This window comes from Trichechus manatus, unplaced genomic scaffold (genome assembly GCF_000243295.1).
Source record: "Trichechus manatus latirostris isolate Lorelei unplaced genomic scaffold, TriManLat1.0 scaffold00064, whole genome shotgun sequence".
Classification (NCBI taxonomy): domain Eukaryota; kingdom Metazoa; phylum Chordata; class Mammalia; order Sirenia; family Trichechidae; genus Trichechus; species Trichechus manatus.
This window is the reverse complement of record NW_004444000.1, coordinates 6123748-6145326: the sequence shown is the minus strand read 5'-3', so window position 1 is coordinate 6145326 and position 21579 is coordinate 6123748. Positions and strand designations below refer to the sequence as shown.

The 21579-nt window shown below is 44.9% G+C and overlaps 1 protein-coding gene across 7 annotated transcripts in view; it reads right to left on the bottom strand.

Annotated features, from left to right (window-relative positions):
- SNX19 (sorting nexin 19) overlaps positions 1 to 21579 on the bottom strand; it is a 98829-nt gene that overhangs the window by 34300 nt on the left and 42950 nt on the right. For 5 of the 7 annotated variants that reach the window (XM_023734049.1, XM_023734043.1, XM_004379318.3 and 2 more), the window contains 3 exons: positions 20210 to 20394; positions 19218 to 19305; positions 16932 to 18145 (listed from right to left, as the gene is read on the bottom strand). In XM_023734049.1, coding sequence (XP_023589817.1) covers positions 18007 to 18145; positions 19218 to 19305; positions 20210 to 20394 — 412 coding nt within the window. In that variant the 3' untranslated portion in view covers positions 16932 to 18006. Of the gene's footprint in view, positions 1 to 15233; positions 15868 to 16931; positions 18146 to 19217; positions 19306 to 20209; positions 20395 to 21579 lie in introns of those variants that run through there. The other 2 variants (XM_023734044.1, XM_023734045.1) reach the window with 2 other exon arrangements.

Below are 21579 nucleotides of genomic sequence, written 5' to 3'. Positions count from 1 at the left end.
GGATGGCTGAGTGAGAACGACTCAACAGCAACAGGGGCATTCACCTTTTATGTGTAAGTTATTCTGTGCACTGGAACCAAGTCCAGAAACCAAGACTTTGTAATAACTTAGGGTGCAGGGGGCCGTAGGCATATAATGTAGTATGTTGAGACCACAGATGGCACGTCATGCTCCTTGGTGACAAAATGCCCGGAGACGTCTTCTGGGAGGCAAACACACCAGTGAACATGGTGGTAGGTGGTGAGAAAAGTGTTATGGAGAATGAGGGAACAGAATTGGGAAGTAAACAAAGTGGAAGGAGAGGAAAGCAAAGACCTAACCCCATTGCTGTTGAGTCAGTCTGACTCATGGAGCCTCCATGTGTGTCAGAGTAGAACTGTGCTCCATGGGGTTTTCTTTTTTTGTTTATTGTTGAAGTGAAAGTTTATATTTCAAGTTAGTCTCTCACAAAAAATTTATACATATACTGTTATGTGACCCTAATTGCTCTCCCTATACTGTGAGAGCACACTCCTCCTTTCCACCCTCCATAGGGTTTTCAGTGGCTGGTATTTTGGAAGTAGATCAACAGGACTTCCTTCTGCAGCATCACTGGGTGGGTTTGAAATGCCAACCTTTAGGTTAGTAGCTGAGTACAAACTGTTTACGCAGCCCAGGAAAGGAAGAAGGAGGATCTTCTGACGCACACATCCCAGCTCTAGGACAGAAGCCGCTAACTAGGCCATTTAAAGAGCAGGCTGGGGTGTACCGCAGCCTTTCCCCAGAAGACGTTTGGGGCACTCCCGTTACCCCTCTTTGGGCCATGCAGTGACATACGCAGCCCTGCATCTTCCTTGGTTTCTCCTGTTACTGGCAATCATCCAAGGCCCTTGGCTCAGGCCAGTCTCTCTCCAGTGTCAGCCATATAAGAATCTCAGTGACTTGGGAACACTAAACCAATTTAAAATACACTTCCCTGAAAGGCGTATTTTGTTCTGGGAGAAGTCTCACGCCAATCTGTCCTGCCAAGAAATGATTGCCTTTAAACTGTTGGTTTTCACTGTTGTCAGACACAATCTCACGGGGAGAGCAAGAGGCAGTCACAGTCAAGGGTCAACTGGGAGAGAAGGCTTATGACTGAGAAGGACTTTCTTAGAACATCTGGAGAATAAAAACAGGAACATCGCGAATGGCTCTTGTTTGGTTAACACAGACACCCACGGTGTGGCTGAGCCATTCACCAGCAGTGTACTGAATGGGGGCAGACCATCTTCAAACATACAATCAACACTTTGCATGTGCCCGTGGAGAAGGGGCTAGAACTGCAGGCCAAATGAAGACCTTGAGCCCCAATTGCCGCTTAGCTTTGGGCGTGTGCTCGGATTTCCTCTTCATTCCAAATGCAGACAGTCCTGCAGGATACTGCTTAGAACACAAAGGTTGGGAAGAACTGTGCGTATCTAGTCTATTGAAGGAACACTGAACAAAGTTAGTGTGGGTGCTTCCTTTTCAGAAATCTTCTCAAAGTACTTCTTTGAAGCAAGAAGAGGTGAAATTTTATACTACCGGCCTTGTTTTCTTATTTGTTTTTGATGATGATAAAATGTTCTAATGCAAAACCAGAAGAAAATTGATAACTCAGAATCTGTCCAGATAAACTGTGACATCAAACTATGCTCTAGGAAGTGTTAACTAGTCAGAAGTCAAAGGTATTAACTTTCCAAGTGGTCATGTCCGTTCATTCTTCCCTCTCTGGGACTCAGGTTCCTATTCTGTACAATTGGGGGATTGATGCTCCTTGGACCTCTAAAAATCTAACAGTCTTTTGTTCTTTGCAAGGAAGCCTTATTTCCTCCCATGGTTGACTGCATGTCACATTACCACACATAGTGGTCCTTACTTTACAGAGAGACATCTATGTTCGTGGTTGTTTTGTTCATTCATTTATCTATCTATCAGTTCAACGAAAAGTGAGTGCCTACAATATTCTTGACACAGCTGTAGGCATCAAGGACTTGTTATGAATAAAGCAGGGTCTTGGACCTCATGGACGTGGCATTCTTATGGAGGTCACACACAATAAAAAATTTTTTTAAAAAACTATGTAATAGAGTATGCTATTGTTGTTAGTTGCTGTGGAATCAATTCCAACTCATGGCAACCCCATGTGTGCAGAGTAGAACTGCTCTGTAGAGTTTTCAAGGCTGTGCCCTTTTGGAAGCAGATCTCCAGGCCTTACTTCTGAGGCACCTCTGGGTGGGTTTGAATTGCCAGCCTTTCGGTTAACAGTCCAGCACTTAACCATTTGTGTCATCCAGGGACTCCTATAATAGAATATAATATAAACATAATTTAATGTAATATAAATCAATTAATAAGTAACTGCTATGAAGAAAAATAAAGCAGAATAAGGATTGTGGGAGAGAGAATGCTATTTTTTAGAAGGAGTGGTCAGGGACGTCCTCTCTGCGAAGGTGGTGTTTAGGCAGAGACCTCAGTGGAGTGATGGAGTGAGCCACTTGGATATCTAGGGAAAGACTGTTCCAGGCAGAGGCAAGAGCAAGTGCAAAGGCCTGATACAGGCAAGGGCTTGGTGTGTTCAAGGACGTGCGGCTGGAACCCAGTAGAAAGTTAGGAAATGAGGCTTTGTCAGCTGGATTCGAACTTAGGTTTTGATTCTGGGTGTAATGGGAAGCCATTAAAGGGTTAGTACAGTGTAGGAACACCTTAAGTGTCAGTGTTGTGTATCAGGTATTTTGCTGGGTACTGGTAATACAAAGGGATGAAATGTAGTCTCTGCCCTGGAGGATCCTACTAACCAACACGTGCTTCTCTCTAAGTGTGACGGTAGTGATGGTGGGAGGTGGACCTGCCAATTGTCAAATGCATGGTGCAGACACTTAAGTTCTGAGGCATCCCAGAGATAGGAAGCTGGGAACACTGTAATGCCTCACCAATCAGGTAGAATTTAATCTGGGCCTTGAAGAAAGGGCAAGGCTGTCTTAGTTATCTGGTGCTGCTATAAGACAAATACCACAAGTGGATGGCTTTAAGAAACAGAAGTTTATTCTCTCACAGTTTAGTAGGCTAAAAGTCTGAATTCAGGGCACCAGCTCCAGTGTAAGGCTTTCTCTCTGTCGGCTCTGGGGGAAGGTCCTTGTCATATTGTCTTCCCCTGGGTCTAGGAGCTTCTCAGCACAGGGACCCTGAGTCCAAAGGATGCACTCCGCTCCTCGTTCTTCCTGCTTGGTGGTAATGAGGTCCCCATGTCTCTGTGTTCACTTCTCTCTTTTATATCTCAAAAGAGACTGACTCAAGATACAACCTAATCTTGTAGATTGTGTGCTGCCCCACTAACATAACTGCCTCCAATCCTGCATCATCATAGAGGTAGGATTTACAACACATAGGAAAATTATATCAGATCACAAAATGGAGGACAACCACACAATACTGGGAATCATGGCCTAGCCAAGTTGACACATATTTTTGGGGGACACAATCCATCCATAACAAAGGCAAACAGTGAAGAGGAAGGAAGACTTTCAATCAAGAAAGGAGTGGGCACACTGCTTTGCTGGAATAAAAGTGTCTCATGGCATACAATGGAGTATTACATGGCCATAAAGAGAAATGAAGTCCTGATACATGCTACAAAATGGATGAGCCTTGAAAACATTATGCTGAGTGAAATAAGTCATTCACAAAAGACAAATATTGTATGATACCATTCATATGAAATAACAAGAATAGGCAAGTGTATGGAGACTGAAGTCTATTAGTGGTTACCAGAGAAGGGAGGAGGGAAGGGAAAAGCAAGACTCATAACTTAGGGGACATTGAGGGGAAAAGGGGCCTCGTTACTTAGGGGTTACTCTTCTGTTAAGGGTAATAGGGAAATTTGGAAATGGACAAGGTGATGGTTGAAAAACATTATGAACATAATGTCACTGAACTCTACATGTGAAAATTGTTGAAATGGCAAATGTTTTGTTACATATATATTTCACAAACACACACACACATACACACACAGTGTCTTAGAGCAGAGTAGTGGGAAATGAGTGGTTTCAACAAGCTAACCCAGGAGGAAGGCAGGGTCTTGACTACTCCTTCTAAAGTTAAATAAGATGCGTCTCTTAATCCCAAATGTTTCATGAGCAAATGGCTGGGGCTCTACTTCTCTCTCTTACTCTATGAGAGGGTTCATTGTTTCCCCTTGAAGCCTCATCCTCTCCAAGTGCTGAAAGGGATGGTTACCTCACAGGCCACCCGGCCCCACCTGCTGTCTTGGTAAAGCAATCCTGCCCATAGGGGCACCGCTAAGGAAGGATGGCAGCTCAGCAGGGCCATGTGCACCATGCTTTTTTATCACGTGAATGGAGGCTCCCTGCACTCTGCCCAAGCACCCCAAGTGCTCAAGGGCCGCAAGAACAGGGATCTCCTTTCTGCACACCTGCGGGCTTGTCCAGAAATGAGCCTGTCTCCATCTCAGCCTACGGTTTTCTGTCTCCATGTCTGGATATGATGATTTGCAAGATCCTGGTTTTCTAGGGCTCAGATTAGCCTGCGGCATCAGACCTTTGTCCACTGAGGACAGTGGATGAGGGATGCTCCAGGTCTGAACCGGAGCTGTGCTGCCAGAAGCTCAGTGGTGCCTGCCTGCTGCCACTCTCTATGAGATAATGTCTTTCCATTTTGGGACGGTGACACAGTTACATCAGACTTCAATAGTAGTGCTCACATTCCAGGCCTGAGATCAGTGTGACAGCAGGGAAACCTGAGCCATGAGGGACATTCTCAGGCTCAAAAATCACAAACCCGACAGGGAAAGGAATTTGATCAGAAAACGACACCATTCGGGTTATTTTAATGCCCTGGATTTGGGCTGCCCTGTCAGCAGAGCGCCTTCTGTAGTAAGGCTTTGGTGCCGAGTGACCCTGGCAGATGACTCTTGGTTGTTTTTAGCTGTAGAACAAGGTCATGATTGGTTCAGGCGCACTCCATGGGGCACAGATGCTGGGCAAGACGGTGAGCACTGGTTTGGGTCTGTATCTTTCTGTGCACAGTGTTAAGTTCAACAGGGGAACACATGAGGTCCTGAGGCTGTTTGGCAGATGACGTGGTGTGAGTGCGAGGAGAGCTTCCCTCCTCATCAACCGCTGCCTCCTCCTTCTGCCCCCATGTACAATTCCTGAAGCTTACATCCTTGTTCTGGCACTCTGGTGTTGAGTGTCACTTAGGCAAGTTCTTTGATCACCCTGAACTTACAACTAATAGGTAGGGATAATTGTTAACTATTTTGAGAGGCCACTATCAGTCCATCAAACAATCAATCAATTCATGAATCAAGAAATATTTATGCGCCTACTATTAAACAAGCTGGAGCCCTGGTGGTGCAGAGGTTAAAGTGCTCAGCTGTTAACCAAAAGTTCGGCAGTTCGAACCCACCAGCCACTCTGAGGGAGAAAGATGTGGCAGTAAACCCTATGGGGGCATTTCTACTCTGTCTATAAGGCTGCTATGAGTCAGAGTTGACTCGACAGCAGTGGGTTTTGGTTTGGATTAACCAAGCATTTTGCTCTGTGCAATGGGGAATAAAAACCAACATAAGACATAGTGTATATTCTCAAGGCATACATAATGAAGACAAGACATGTACTCAGGGAGCTGTAAACAAACGGTCAAATATTCAGTGACCTGGTACTGACGATAACTGCAGAGGACGGAAAAGAAGAGAGACCACTCCAGTGGACAAACAGCATGAGCAAAGCCTGCAGGTATGAGCATGTGCCCACAGCAGTGAGTCATCCTGCACTTTCGCGTCTCTAGGACCTAAGGTCTCCTAAGACCCTTTCCCCAGAAGCACGGGACAGTCTGTCTTCGTGCTGTGAGTAATATTGGATGAGATTGCCTGTTTCTAAATTTTTAAATTTAAGAGGGTTGACACCTTGTCCAGAGCAATAGAGGGCAGCATGGCTTAGTGGTGAAAAGATTAAAGGGAGTGCCAGGAGACCTTAGCTCTAGTCTAATTAACAGAAAGAACTTGGATGAGCTTTGTATTTAATTGAGAAGGCTTTAGGTTCTCATCTGTAAATTAAAGGTACTATTGGTGGAGGCAGTCAAAACATCAATGGGCTAGAAGTCAAAAGACCCAGGTTCTAGTCCTGACTCTGCCAATAATGATAAATGCTTATCAAGCACTGTGTGCTGGAGGTTGTTATGTAGTAACTCATTTAGCCTCCGCCACCCAATCTCTATGAGGAGAGTACCAGTATTACTCCTATTTAATGGAAGATGAAACTAAGGTGCAGAGATTTTAAATTACTTAGCCAAGGGCACAGAGCTAATCAGTGGCTGAGCTGGGACTGACATGGAGTTGTCTGTCCACCGAGCCTCTGCTGTTAACCTCTGGACTGTTGCCTTCGATAGTTGGGCAAGTGATCTTCTCTTCATTTCAGTTTCTTCTTCAGTAACAGGGGGACACTGATAACTTCCCAAATTACCTTCAAAAGTGATTGTCAGGACCTGGATATGAAATACTTTATAATTGAGAAAGTCCTGTACATGTACAAAGTATTATATTCCTCAGGAGAATGATGAAGAGATAAAATGAGATGGTTGATGGAAAATACTCCAGAAAATGAAAAATAAAAGTCTGTACTTTGATTATAAACAGCACCACCATCCTTGAAAAAGCTAATTTAACTGGTGGTGAATAGGTTCTTTGACCTCATGAAAATTTATGGATATAGCTTATTCTTCAAATCTGTATAGTATCCTTAATTGATTTAATTTTGGCAGGTTTAAGAGAGAAAATGTAGTATAGAAACTTTTTATCCTAGGAGCCCAGAGGAAGTTAAGGGCATTCCTCTCAGAAAGAGTCTCTCAAGGCTTCTTTCCTTCCTTCCCTACTTTTATCATGCTTCCTTTCTTCCTTCTTCAAATCAGACCCAAATGAGGTGGAAGAAAATCTCTACTGAGATAAAATCCAATATAAAATATAATCACTTATTCATTTTCGTGACAAACCTTCAGACAGCACCATCAGCCTTCCAGAAACTAGCCAAGAATTGAGACACGTCTCTGCTCTCTGAGAAACCTGGACAGGGTCTTCTCTGTTATCCAGCCCAACCTCTTTGTATGGAAGGAGAGAAACCGAAGCCTGGGGAAGTGATTTGTCCAAGATCACTGTTGACCCAAGACTAGAAGCCAGCTCTTCTGATGCCCAGGCAAATGTGTATTCCTCCCCACTTCATTGCTTCCCTTCTGGGGGGACATGGGGTGCATGGGAATTTGTTCAAGATCCATGTCGAGTGACTGTGACAATTCCAAAGAATGATTTTTTTTTTTTTTAAAGCTCATCTCTGAAATGGTTCAACCTCTGCCTTTATATTGCCTGAAGAGTTAGCCAGGTACAATCTAAATGGGTCCCATGGATACTCTTCATCCACTGTACTCCTTGTTGTAAGGAGGTGCTTCCTTTAGGACTGAAAATCTGCACCCACTAATGGTGTTGTGTCTTTGTGCCCCTGTGAACTGAGACAATCAGTTATAGTGTCAACAAATCCCATGAAGCTGACTTTCAGCTCCCCTCCGTTTCCTCTTCACACACTGGTGCCCGCAGCTCTCCCCTACTGACATGAAGAGAACGCCAATCCTTTGGTATTACTGCTCGCTCCCACTTTAGCTCAGCATTACATACAGACTAAAATGTAATAAAAAGGGGGAAAAAGCCCTTCCACCAGGGGCTGAGCTGGGGGATGGAGAGTAAGTCTATTAAGGAGAAAAAAAACAACGCTCTTTTTTGAGTCCAGAATTCATCAGATTCCTCCTGTGGAGATACAGATGCCCTTTCACCTTAGCAACCAAGAGGCTGCAGCTGGATATGTGCTTCTGAGGTGGGTCACAGTTAGGAGTCGCCAGTCTGGGGTCTGCTTCTGGGGACATTTCTACCTCAAATTAGACGGTAAGCTCAAAAGACATTAGAGCGAGGGGCTAGGTGGTTACTGTGGCAACAGGCCTGACAGAGCGCCACAGGTTTCTGAGAAAAGTTGTTGTAGCTCTGTAACTCAGGGCATCCTTCCTTGGTCCTTCTTCTCAGCTTGAGGCGAAGTGTCTGCCTTGGGTTTATGTTCACAGCAGAGGGGTGGTCTGGGGGAGGCAAAGCCACAAGCTTCTCCTTTGCTTACTAGGAACTTGGTATTCTTGCCATCATCTGGTTTAGTGAAAGGGATTTTAAGGGGTGTGGGCTCTATTGTGTGCTGGAGAATAGAAAGGAAATTGCCAGATGGTGATGAGGTTTCCAAGCTCACTGGTAGGAAAGACAAGCATTACTTACTGCCCAAAAAGGCCGCCAACTTTGTTTATAGAGCAAGCGTTGTGCGCAGGCAAAGGCAAAGTCTGCTATGAGCCTGCCACTAGCCTATGGAGAGGAAAGGAACTAGCCAGGGCTTCAGAGAACTTGGGAAGGGAGGTAATATAGTAAGAGGGAATAGTGAGGTCCAAAGCACAGTCCTAAATGCTGGAGCAACTACAGTAAACAAGACAATCTGCCTTAAGGGGTTTATACACAGCTGTCAGTTTGCACACTGCCGTAGCTTGTAGCTTGGTAGCTTACGTGTTGCTAGGATGCTGGAAGCTTTGCCACCAGTATTTAAGAACCAGGAGGGTCACTTATGGCGGACAGGTTTTAGTGGAACTTCCAGATTAAGACAAAGTAGGAAGAAAGATCTGGTGATCTACTTCTGAAAGTTAGCCAGTGAAAACCCTATTGATCACAACAGAATACTGTCTGATACAGTGCTGGAAGATGAGCCCCCTAGGTTGGAAGGCACTAGACAATGGCCGCAAAAATGGATTCAAACATGCCAAAGATCATGAAATGGTGCAGAAATGGGCAACATTTTGTTCTGTTGTACACAGGGTCACCATGAGTCAGAGCCAACGTGATGGCAACTAACAAGTTTTACATATAGCCTCAAATTGAGGTCCATACGAATTTAACTACTAAGGTGACAATTAGACTTGTGGGGCTGCCAAGTTATTCATGAAAACTGGAGAGCTAATGTAGGAAAACAAACAAACAAGAAAAACATGAGGGATAAACAGAAAGCAATTCTGGAGCTGCACAAGAAAGAGGAGAAGTGACAGAAATATGAATAAAGTTTTTTCTGTTGCTGTTTATTTTAAGAAAAAGACTTAAGAAACGAATAGAAGGAATTGGGTATGCTATGAAAGAGACTAGATCACGAGAATTTCTATCACTTGAGAAAAAATCCACAGAAACCCTAACCCTATAATGAACTTAGGTAATTCACCCCAACAGCAGATATTTGTCCAACTCCAAAACCTTGGTAGACAGAGCTTGTGGAAACACAGCTCTTACCTCAACACTCTCCAGACTGCTAAAAGGAGGCACATAACCCTGCTCCTGCAAGCACAAAGGCCACCGCTAGGACATTTTTGCTGTATCCACATATGCACCTATTCCCCCTCGTAGTGTCCAGACAAGCTCTTGCTCTGTAATTGTCAGATGCCACTCACAAGCCCACATCTATGCAAGTACACATCTGTACCTGGGGAGAGCTCTGTTGACAAACATTAGAGCAACAGATTTCTCTACCTCATCCAAACAGATCCACTGGAAAGGACTCTTTGGGGGTTCTCACTCATAGGCAGGATGCACAAAGCTGTCTGCAACAGATCTGGTATTAATTACCCAGTGTGCTCTACACTGGAATAAGTGGTTAATCCCAAGGAGGTTTACACTGGAGACTGACCAACCTGCTCCAGGGTGGATACAGAAGCAATCTTGGCTCCAGAGTCTATTCCACACCATGTGTTATGCACATGTGCACTGGCACAAGTCACGGATTTCATTCCACAGCAGATGGGATCCTTCGTATGCAGGCCTTCTCTAACAAAATACATGACCCAAGCACTACATTGTCTAGCATTTCCTTCTTTTCATGAAATGCATGGTTACTTTAATCCTCAGATTGAACTTCTTCCTCCTGTGTTCCTCTGCCTCTTCTTGCCCTCTTTCCCATCATGGCCGGAGGCTCGTTCTGTGGGCCCTGAAACAAGTGATTTTATCCCCACGGGGCCAGCATGTTGACCTGCAGCTAATCTCCACGTCTTCAACCCCTTAGTTTCCATCCTTATGAGAGCTGCCCATTTCTGATCTGTTGGCTTTTAGCATTTTGTTGCAGCAGCAAAAGTGGTGGGGAAGAGAACAACTATCCTGTAAGAGTGAAGTATTGATGCTATCGTTTCTTTTCTTCAAGCTTATTACTTTGGCTTTGACGAGCCTTCCTTGTGGTATCTAAGACATGGCTTAGATAAGCTGTCAGAGAAAGTGTGAGATAATTTATGCACCTGGGAGCAAAGGAATTTAAGGATAACTTTAAAGAAGTCAGACAGCAAGTGGAAGAGAAAGTTTTCCTTTATTTTCTCTTCATGGTAATTGGATTCCTTACAAATGTGTATTTGGGGAAAGGGGAGATGTTGAGAATATTTTCAGGAGGTGGATTTTTTTTTTTTTTTTTCCTGGTCCCAGTGAGATGACAAGTAGGTAAAGATAGAGGACTGGGGAGCAGACAGGGTATGTTGGGTATTTTTGCGACTGGATGATTTTAAGAACCATTTTGAAATCAAGAATAATTTTTTAAAAAAAGCTTGCAGTTACAGAACCTTATAGCCCACATATTTAGACTATAATCAGTACTGTGATAAAACTGTGCAGGTTTTGGCATTGGAAATATAAAAGCAAAGTTCTTTCATTTGATAGCTGCTGTTGAAAGTATAAGCTCCTAAGGATGAACATTTGCCTCTCCCTTCTTCCTGCCATCTCTTGTCCCTAGCATTTTGTTACATCATTGGATTTATTCACATATTTTACCTCTTAAAAGCTAGTATGCATCATCTTTAATTAAATTTTCTTTAATTAAATGACATTCAGTATTTATTTTATACCTATTACTCTTTTTGAGTATGCATTACATATATGTATAGGGAGTTTGGGGAGGCACTGGGATATAATGGGAATAAAAGAGACACAAGATGTATTCCTTACCTTTGAAGAATTATAATCTCTTATTAAAGACTATATATATGGGCACATTGATCTGAAAGGCAGTATGGATAAATCAGAGGAAGAAGACAGAGTATTGGCTGGTATGATCAGATAAAGTTTCATGGAGAAGGTGGACCTTGGGTTGGCTCTGACAAGTAGAGGGTGCTCACATGAGCCAGCTAGAGGAAGGATGGGAACCCACCTGATGGAAAGACGAGCATGAGCCAGCTAGAGGAGGGATGGGAACCCACCTCGTAGAAGGATGAGCATGAGCTAACTAGAGGAAGGATGGGAACCCACCTGGTGGAAGGACGAGCATGAACCAGCTAGAGGAGGAATGGGAACCCACCTCGTGGAAGGAAGGGCATGAGCCAGCTAGAGGAGGGATGGGAACCCACCTCGTGCAAGGAAGAGCATGAGTTAGCTAGAGGAGGGATGGGAATCCACCTGGTGGAGGGAAGAGCATGAGCCAAAGGACAGAAGCAGGGAAGAGCACAGAGGTTTGGGGCAGAATGCAAGTCCCTAGAGTTGTATGGAACTATCTCATCCAACTTCATGCCAAAACCATTTCTATAAGACATCCTGCCCCCAAGTAAAAGTCCTAGTGTCAATGAGGCCCAAGTGATTATCCTAGAGACATATGAAGCCTTATGCATATATTTATAAACACAAATGAAAGAATCATTTGCATTTATGGATAATAGAAGGCAAACATTCAACATAAACCACATGAAGCTGGAAAGAAACTGGCCTGCCATCCTCTTTGTTGAACCTGGACGCTATATGAACAACATTAGCAAAGGATGTAAACTCCAAAAGGGTATTTTTTTTCCTTAATAAGCTTTATCCTCCCTAATGGCAAGACATGAAATGCAGTCATTTTGCTAAATCACAATTAATCTTCTTGGTGGCTACAGGGGCAGGATGATTGTTCAACAAAGGGCACAGGCAAAAGGGATGATTACCTGGGCTTACACGTCACCAAATCCAGTTCAACCAAACGCAGACAAGTCATGGATTCTGAAGACACGTTAGCACTTTTTCTGCAACCACAGACTTTTGTGTTTACCTAGTGTGCTCTTTACCCCCATGGATTAATCCAAGTTTCTGGAAGTAATTATAGCCAACTCTCCACTGCTTATAATAGCAGGGTGCAGCAGTGACACGGAACATAAAGGGAGGGGGAGTCAAAGAGTTGATTATTTATCTTGCCTTCTTAATCACTGTAACACTTTAATATTAAAATTACTTCGCATTTCCTAAACAAACACTGACTGGTGGCAGTGAGATCTGCTTTGGGTTAAAAAGAGCAGCTAGTTACCACTTAAAGAAATGTTTTCTAATTTTAAATCTGTATCTGACACTGTTGCTTTCTTTGTTTTTCCTCCCATCCCTCCAGACCCCAGAAACAAGGCGCTGCTGACTTACACAGCAGCAGTTGTAGTCAAGGTTTGAGGAATACAGGGACGCGGGGAAACCAGACTTTGTCATGCTGGTGAGTAGACATGGGAGCTGGAAAGGTTCTCTGGATCCATGACATGTTGTTCCCTTTCCAAGAAAGCAGACAGGTGAGAAATGATAGGGAGGCAGCAAGGGGGCTCAGCAAGGCTGAGGATAGCATGGTGTGCCTGCCAAGGTGACTGCTGGTGCCCATATTGTCTCAACCACAGTGGTGAAGGTTCTGATAATTTTTGCTTGTTTCTTGCTTGACACAGTGTTCTGGGTTTATATCTTTTTTTTTTTTTTAATAGCCAGTGTTGTCATTGTATAATAAGAAATGATAGACAAGTCTTAGGATGTGGTAGTAATGCTTGGGCAATGTCTACCCTCACTGGCTCTCTCAAGAAAGAACTCTTGTCTTGTGTGGAGCAGCATCTCCCATCCTCACCACCAAAGACGTGATGCGGATCCACTGGCTGCAATCTGCCCATCAACGGTGTCATTCTCTTGTGCACAAAGGCAGCATAAGCGACCATTGCTCTTTGATTGCTGGCACCCTCCATGGAAAGGAAGGAAAGAGGTGCCAGGTTATGGCAGAGCTTGCCTAGTTGGGCCTTGAACTATAAGAACATCTAGGTTTCCCTTCCTCCCAAATTTCTACTTCTTCCCTGGTTCCCATTCCCACTTGTATTCAGCAGGGTGGGCCAGCCTGCCTTCCCTCGTCCTGCGAAAACACATCTTGCCCCCTGAGTGCAAAGAAGGCTGGATAAACAGCAGGGATGACGGGCTGTGGAACCCGAGGCTTGCCAGGTAACAGCTTGACTGAATGGGGTTCCTGAGGCAAGGCTCCCGCCAAACAGCAGAGGAGCAGGGTTGACATGTTTGTAGCACAGCATTTGGACTCCATACAGCTGGCTCATGTATCTCATTCAATTCTTACAATGTTTTTGTAATGTGGGTGCCTGTCCCTTTTATGAAGAGAGAAAATTAGGCCTCAGTGAAGCTAAGTCACCTGTACACATTCTCATGGTGATTAAGTGGCAAAGCTAGGATTTAAATCTGTTCTCTCACTTAAAGTTCATAGTACTCTACAGACCCCTAAAGCCTTCTCATATATAAGAAATAGTGGAAATAGCCCTGAAGAAATTGAAGTAAGAATTGTCAATCTTGATGAAAAAATACTCCTCAGGACGATTCTTCAACGGTTCCCCATGTGTAACGGGAAAATGATTCCAGGTTCCTTAGCATGCCATGTCAAGCAGGTCCCACTCTGATCTGACTCAACGTAGCTTTCCAGCCTCATCTTTCCTCACTTCCTTCCTTGTATGCTCCCACTTTGCTGGGCCACTTGCACACTCCAGTCTTTGCACACATCGCTCCATCTGTCTGGATGCCTTCCTCCATGCTCTCAATGACTAATTCTTATTACTCTTTCAGATATGACTACCTCAGAGCTTTCCATGGTCCCCCCGTCTCAATTCAGTGCCCTTCCTATGTATTAGGTAGTGCATTAATCACATCCAGTTGGAACTGTTTGTGTTCTAACTTCCTGCCACTTAAAGTGTGGTGGAAAAACTCCATCATCCTTGCATACATATGGATTCTGTTAAAAATGCACCCTAGACCAACTAAATCAAAATGTGCATTTTAACAAGATCCCAGATGATTCACATGTACATTAAAGTTTGAGAAGCACTGTTCTAACCCTTTAGGCGAGGGGTCAACAAACTATGGGCCAAATCTTGCCTGCTGCCTGTTTGCGTAAATAACATTTTATTGGACACAGTCATGCGCATTTGTTTGCATATTGTCTATGGCTGCTTTCACGCTGCAGTGAAGGGTTGAGGAGTTGCAACAAAGACTGTGTGACCATGAAGCCTAAAATATTTACCATCTGGTCCTTTACAGAAAAAGCTTGCCAACTCCTATACTAGGCTATACCAGTAAACCAGTTGCCATTGAGTCGATTCTGACTCATGGCGACCCCAAGTGGGTCAGAGTAGAACTGTGCTCCACAGGGTTTTCAATGGCTGATTTTTTGGAAGTAGATCATCAGGCCTTTCTTCTGAGGTGCCTCTGGGTGGACTCCAACCTCCAACCTTTGGGTTAGCAGCCAAGCCCATTAATCATTTGTACCACCCAGGGACTATACTAGGCTATGGACTCCTTAAAAGCAAGAACCTGGTCTTATTTTACTTTGCAAGATAGAAAGGCAGTTTAGTAGTGGTTATGCATATAATCTGGGAGGTAGCCTGACACTAAGCTCTGCCACTTCCTTGCAAGTGACTGTGGGCAAGTTACCACCTGTCCATGCCTCGTGTGCCCCATCTATAAAGTGGGGATGTATAATAGGCCCTACCTTACAGGGTTGATGTACGGGTTAAATAAGTTGATGTAAGTGAACTGCTACCCTCAGTTGGTACTTAATGCTTTTAGAGCACCAGTGCGGATTTGCTGAATGCTGGCAGAATGACCCTATGGCAGACACTGTCTATCCACACCCATACTCCGCTCCTTCCTTGATAACATCCACTTATTTTTTCAGGTAATGAACCTTCATGAAGGGTGACCTTTCCTCAGGAGTAAGTACTATTGCAAGCCAATCATGTTAATGCCATTCAATGCCAGTTGATTGGCTTAGGGGTGGGCAGCTCTAGCCAGTAAGTCAAGAGAAAAGGAAATGGTTTCTTTATTCTTTAAAAGAAAAGATGGAAGAGATGCCCCTGTTCTTTCATGGATGTTGTTATGTCTGGATGTGATGCCTGGAACCATGAAGGCAGGTAAGTCTGAGGGCTGAGCTAACATGTTTTGAATGGCAGAGCAGAAAGATGGGAAGAATGTGGGCCTTTTATGAGATCAAAGAGTTGCTGAATCATCAATCAACCCCTGGGCTCACCTACCTATGTACTGTTTTTAGGAAAGAAAATAAAACTTCCTAGTAGTTTAAGTTTCAGTCCAAAGCATCTTAACTCACATAGCCAAGGATCATGTTTACACGTATTTTTATTCCACCCAGGACTTAACAACCATTTTTGGGTGCTATGAGTAAATGCAGAGTGAAACTTGGAAACAAATAGGCTGGGTAGGGCAAAAGAAGACTCAGTGACGTTCTGGGTTAGTGCAGGTCCAATTCTTCTTTGCGTTTTCTCTCTCTCAGCTGGGAGTTATCTTTTCCTGATACCTACGGCATCTTTCCCAAATGCTGATTTCCCCTGTTGTCTGAACCTGCCACCCAAACCTGGCAGGTTGTTTTTCAAAGCCAGATGTGTCTTGATTGTTTCCTTGATGATATCCATCGTTTCCCTCCTGGGTAGAAGGAGGGTCTGAGGACAGCTTATCATTTGGGGGCAGGTGGAGTAGAGATGGGGTCTCTTATATAACATGAAACACAAGGAAGTTTACTGTGGGCTGAAAGAGTCAAAAGATTCCTTAGAATTTATAGCCACAGGGAGTTTATGGTATGTTAGGTTACTAACTGATATGGTGTAACATCTGAGTCAGAACTGGTACCAGAGTACGTGTAAGGGTAAAGTATGGGGAGAGAATGGCAGCAGAAAACAGGGCTGGCCACCACCCTAAGCCATATAGCAGGTCAGCCCCAGCTGACAGACAAAAGGATCACTCTAGTAAGTCAGGCTGAACTCCCTGCAATCTCATGCCCTGGAAGCATTCACCAAAGGCAGAAATACCAAGCTCTTCCCTCCGGTGGAAGTCTAGGGTGGGAGATGTTTGGAGATACTTCAGAGCCATACAATCACTGTATAATCAGCTCTTAAGGCTGGAAGGGGCCATGGGACATTATCTCATTGATCTCCTTGCCTTTAGGCAATAATAACACACCTACCTACCCATTGTTCTCCAGTTGATTCTGACTCATAGCAACACTATAGGACAGAGTGGAACTTTCCCATAAGATTTCTAAGGCTGTAAATCTTTACAGAGTGGTTGGTGGGTTTGAACTGTCAACCTTTCGGTTAGCAGCCAGGCGCTTAACCACTGCACCACCAGGGTTCCTCAATAACACACCTAAAGCACCCCAGTTCCACAGGAACACATTTTGTGGTTAACAGCCACGAGAGAGGAAAAATAAGCATAAAAAGACATCACAAATCGCTTCTACAAACCAGTTTAATTATGTGCTTATCACCTACTTCAGAGTTAAGAGACCTTGCCTCTTATTCCTGCCAGTTCCCATTCTCATTAGTGTTCCTCCAAGACCCTTCTCCAAGTGGGAGAGTTTCACAATTCAGTGATGCAGGGTGCAGACAGGCAGGGCTGAAGCTGGAGGCTGAGGGGACAGCAAAGGTCTCCCTGTGGTAACTTTAAACCTCTTTTGCCAGCGATCTGCATGCTTTAATTTGTAGCACTTCCCTTGTGACTTTCTTTCTGCCTCCTTTTCTACCAACAATTCCTCCTAATTATTCGATCTTTCTAATAGACAGTGCAGCCTGACCCAGCACCTTTGGCTTCATCACTGACTCTGAAGGTTAACTAGATCCTTAAGAAACAGGGCGCAAAAAGCTTTTCGTGGTTAACTAATCCCCTGCACGTTTGCTAGCGTTATTTGTTCAGAGTACAGAGTTCCTGTCAGGGACTTGTGAACAGAGACCACCTCAGTCCCCCAGGTCCTCCTACTCTTTGGGCATTCTCACTTGTGGAACAAGTGTTTCTTCTCTTTGTGGAAGGGTGGAGGTTGACTATGCAACTTGCCATGCAATTTTGTTGCCAGAAGATAGAGAGAAGGTCATAAAGGCAAAATCTCAACTGCTCAAAGGAAGAAAATAAACAAAATCTGTGGTGCCACTCCCTTCAGCAAGGGTGTGAAGGGTGGGTGGGTTTACCAGAAGCCTGGGCAGTCTGATTTGAAGGCTTCAGGACAAGAAAGTGTACCTACTAGGTAGCCAACCTTCATGACATCTTCCATAGGCTGATGTGTTGGAAAACAGCCAACAAGTGAGAAGTCCCTTGAGAAATCTGTCCCCCCACCCCCCCACCGCTTCTCCTGGAATTGTTGGGAAACCAGGTAGGACCCGGAGATCTGGCCTTCAACAGTGGGCCTGAGTGCATTTCAGTGTCCTGCTGCGAACAGAGGGCTCAGAAGACTGTCTTTTCCTCAAAGAAAATCTGGCTACAGTTTCCTCCTCTTCTATCTAGATCTTGTGTGTACATGGGGCCAGGCTATAGGCAAACAACAATTTTATGGAGGAGGGTGAAGGGAGAGGCAAACAGGGGCTGATTCCTCTTCCTCACAGCTTCCTTCTCCTAAGGATTCAGGATCTACCCACCAGCAACAATCCGAACACCACAGAAAAGATATGGAAATGGGTATGCATGTATTGGTCCACATATCCTGCCTGTCCCCTGCTACAAATGGAGGAGAACCGGGGGAGAGCTGTGCCGCTGCGACCCTAGGCCTTCTGACCTAGCCTAGTCCCAGGGGCATGGGCTTCCTGACTGGTCCCTGGGGGGCTAGACAACTCTCCTTTCCTGACCTTTGAGAAGTGCATGGCCTATAGTTGAGGGGAGACACCCATCCTCTTGGGGCTGCCTGGAGTATCCGAGGCAGAGGTGGCTGTGGTAGACTCCTCAACTGAGGCTCTGAGATCCAAGAATTCCAGGATAATGTCCCAAAGGCAGTAAATCAAATGCCTGAAACAAACGGACAAAACAACTTAGAGGAGGGACTGGCTCAGTCAAGAGACACCAGATCCTGTTTATGACATTTACTTTTCCCTTCCCTCCCTCACCCATTACTGATATCCTTAGCAGACCCCAACCTGCAAGCAGTTGATGAAGCCCCTGCCATGAAATAAACATTTGCTGAATTACCAAAGGTTACAACACCAGAAACAGTACTTGAGAGTAGATTGTAGAAAATTCTGTTTCCGACTCACAGGGTCACATTAGCATATCAGCACTGCTGAAGAACTGTGAGGGAAAACCTCTCAAAAGAGGAAATCAGGTTACTAGGGATTTTCACAAATTCTGACTACTGCAGTTTCTCATAATCAATCACTATAGACTGCAGGTTACTTACAGGCAATGAGGCAAAACCCAGGGCCCTGGAGGGCTGCAGTCTACTTTAGGAGAGGGTTTGAGAGAGGAGTGCAAGAGTAGTCAGTATTTTCCAGAAGCATTCGCTCCCAAAGTACCAGAGAATATCTACCTCTCGTGGATTATTCTAGCCTTCACTCAGCCTTTCGGGGTCCCTTTATCAGATTGCAACCTCATTATCTTGTCTACCTCATATTAACCAAAGACAATGTTTTATCACAACACTAGTTATGGATTTGCTAGTGAGGCCACAAACCTATGGGAAAAATCATCACAAGCCTGTGATACACAAGGCCAGAGTATGCTCGTGCAGTGTTCACAGGAGCTGGCAGATGCTGAAAAGAATCCTAAGTGCACCAAACAACCCCAGAGGATATCAGGGCATTTTCAGTAACTCATGTGAGGGCCTGCATTGAGCTCCTCCAAATAGAAACAACCGCTGGTCCAACAGTAGCCAACTACCTCGTGACAACCTGTCAGAAGGCTGGCAGCATGGATTTTACTTAGTGAGTATAGACTAGGCATCAGACTGCAGTCAGGGCCCAGGGTAAGTAAAGGCGACCATCCCACTCCTCTGAATGTGGCCTTTTCGATTAGAAACCTTGGACACCCGAGATCTGAGATGGTTTTTGCTATGCTGATGTTGTAGACACCTTTTTTAGCCTACCTGTTGATGAGGGGCTGCTGCAGTGACTCTAAGACTAGACCCCAGCTCAGCCGGCATTTGTTCACTCCAAGGATTTCTACTACAATATCTAATGAAGAAGAACAGATGGGATTTTAGTGTTACTATCTAAGTCTTAGATTCTAAGCAGACGATCTCCTTAGTCTCCTTAGGGATATCTGAGATATCCCCATTTCCCACCCCAGGATATCTGCCAACTTTACACAAATCGGGTATTTCTGGCATACCTCTGAACAACATAGCCAACCACAATCTCCATAAAACAGGGAAAAATTAAGAAAAGTATTCTTCTTAAGTTCAATGTCCAAGAAAGAATGAGCATCAAAAAATACTTTTGTAACCTGTCACTATAATGCTCCTACTTCTTCTGAGAACAGAAGTTAGTAAGAGTGAAAACTGAAAGAAGAAATTTAAAATTGATTGTCCAGGCTGAGTTCACTACTGCTCCCTGGTCACCACAGCCACAACTGCCTCCCCTGCCTGCTAAAAACAACACAAAGCAAAGAAATAAAACCTCTCCAGGCTGTGTTTACCTATTGCTAAAGACTGTGTACTTTACTCAGTGGCCCCAATTTACCAAGCCTCAGCTTCTGCGGGACCTACCATTTTCTTCCCTGGTCCCAAAATGTCACTGTTGGCATAGAACCCGAAGTCTTCATCTGATGGGAATGGCTCTGAGAACTGCCCCAACCCTCTCAAAAGTTATCTACCCAATATCTGCAGGATTCACCTCTAGTATTTAGGGTCTGGCCATAGGGATCCCTTTCACTGCTTCAGCATCACCTGACTGAAGGGTATAAGAATCTCACCCCGGATCATTCTCCTATTAGCCCAAGAAATGGTGGGTCAACAGGCTTTCAGTCGGGGCCCCATTCAAGGCCCTTTTAAAAATGGGGAAGGGTGCAGGGTAAGGGTGGTAAAGCAGGATGGAAGGGAACAGGTGTTAGTGTACGCAATCTCAGTGGTTCAATTACCTGGCAGGACTCCCATCAAGCTCTGCAACGCCTGTTTCTCAGCAGCCACCTTCTGCTCTTGGGTCCTTACAGGCCGCGGTGACTCAGGCAAGAGTCCCCCAGGCCAGATGGACTCCTGGAGAAGCCGGAGGTACTGCACCCAGTGCTGTGGACATGTCAGATTAGCGACCTGTACCTCCAGCCATCTGTGGGGAGAGAGAAGCAGCTCAGGTAAACCTGAAGGAAAGGGCACGGCAAGGCATGAGCCATGTGAACCATCAGGACAGGAGACAGCAAAGTTAGCAAAAACCATCACTGAAGCCAAGTCAATCAAGAATTTAGGTGCACAGAATTTGAAGATTATGTAGTGATAATAATAATGTTACTCACTGAGTGCCCACTAGGAACCACCTTGTTTTACAGCACAGAACACTAAAAGGGCCTCTAGTTCAGCCCTTGTCTGTGGGTGAGGCTGCACCTAAACCTTTCCTGTTATAACCTCCTCTGTAGCCTGTATGCACAGCCTTTACAGTTAAGGTTGGCAACTGTACACAAATCCCCCTCCCGCACCACTCATACCACATCTGGCTGTCTTCAAGTCCCCACGCCCTGTGCTGAGGCTTTCCAACATCTTCCCTTTGCTCCCAGCTGTCCTCTCGCTGGCAAGGCCCCTCATCTTCATCAAGCTGAAGCCTGCCCTTCAGGCAAGACCTGTTTAAACCAACCTCCTCCGTGAAGTCCTTCCTGACCATTCCAGCTTGAGGCGCTCTCCAGCCCCTCAGAACTCCTGCAGCACCGATGAGAACTAGTATTTTACTTTGTAATATTAACTGTTTTCTCATGTGTTTGCAGCGTCACTTTTCTAACCAAATTATAAGCGCCTCAGGAGTAGGAACCATGTCTTCTGTTTGCTGATTGACTGGCGACTGTTCTTATTACAATGGCATTTTCCCCTTTTGTCTTACTTTCAGAAATGAGTCAATAACTCGGAGGGAGCAGAGGCACCAAATCGGGAGGTCCTGGCTTGAAGATCCCTGAGTTTCAATGTTATTTATTCTTTATTTGTCCCTGCATTTTTTTCAGAGTGACACAGTCATGAGGTTCAAGGTTGCCAAGGCTTCGTTAGTATGCACATGGTAGAGATAGCATGGTTGTGTTGGCCATGGGTGGAACACCTGGTCAACCACTTCCAGTCATGCAAGGACTCCCTTTAGTACCACAACACGTGGCAGCTCATGCCGTCACTCCTACGCCTGAGTTACTTGTCCCCATCCAGGAGCAGAGGGGGCTGCCAAGGCAAACTTTATTTAACCTCCACCCTGCCAGACAGTCTGCATTCCACTCAAGCTAGGCATTCCAGCCCTGGGGGCTGCAATCCCCCGGGCCCAAGG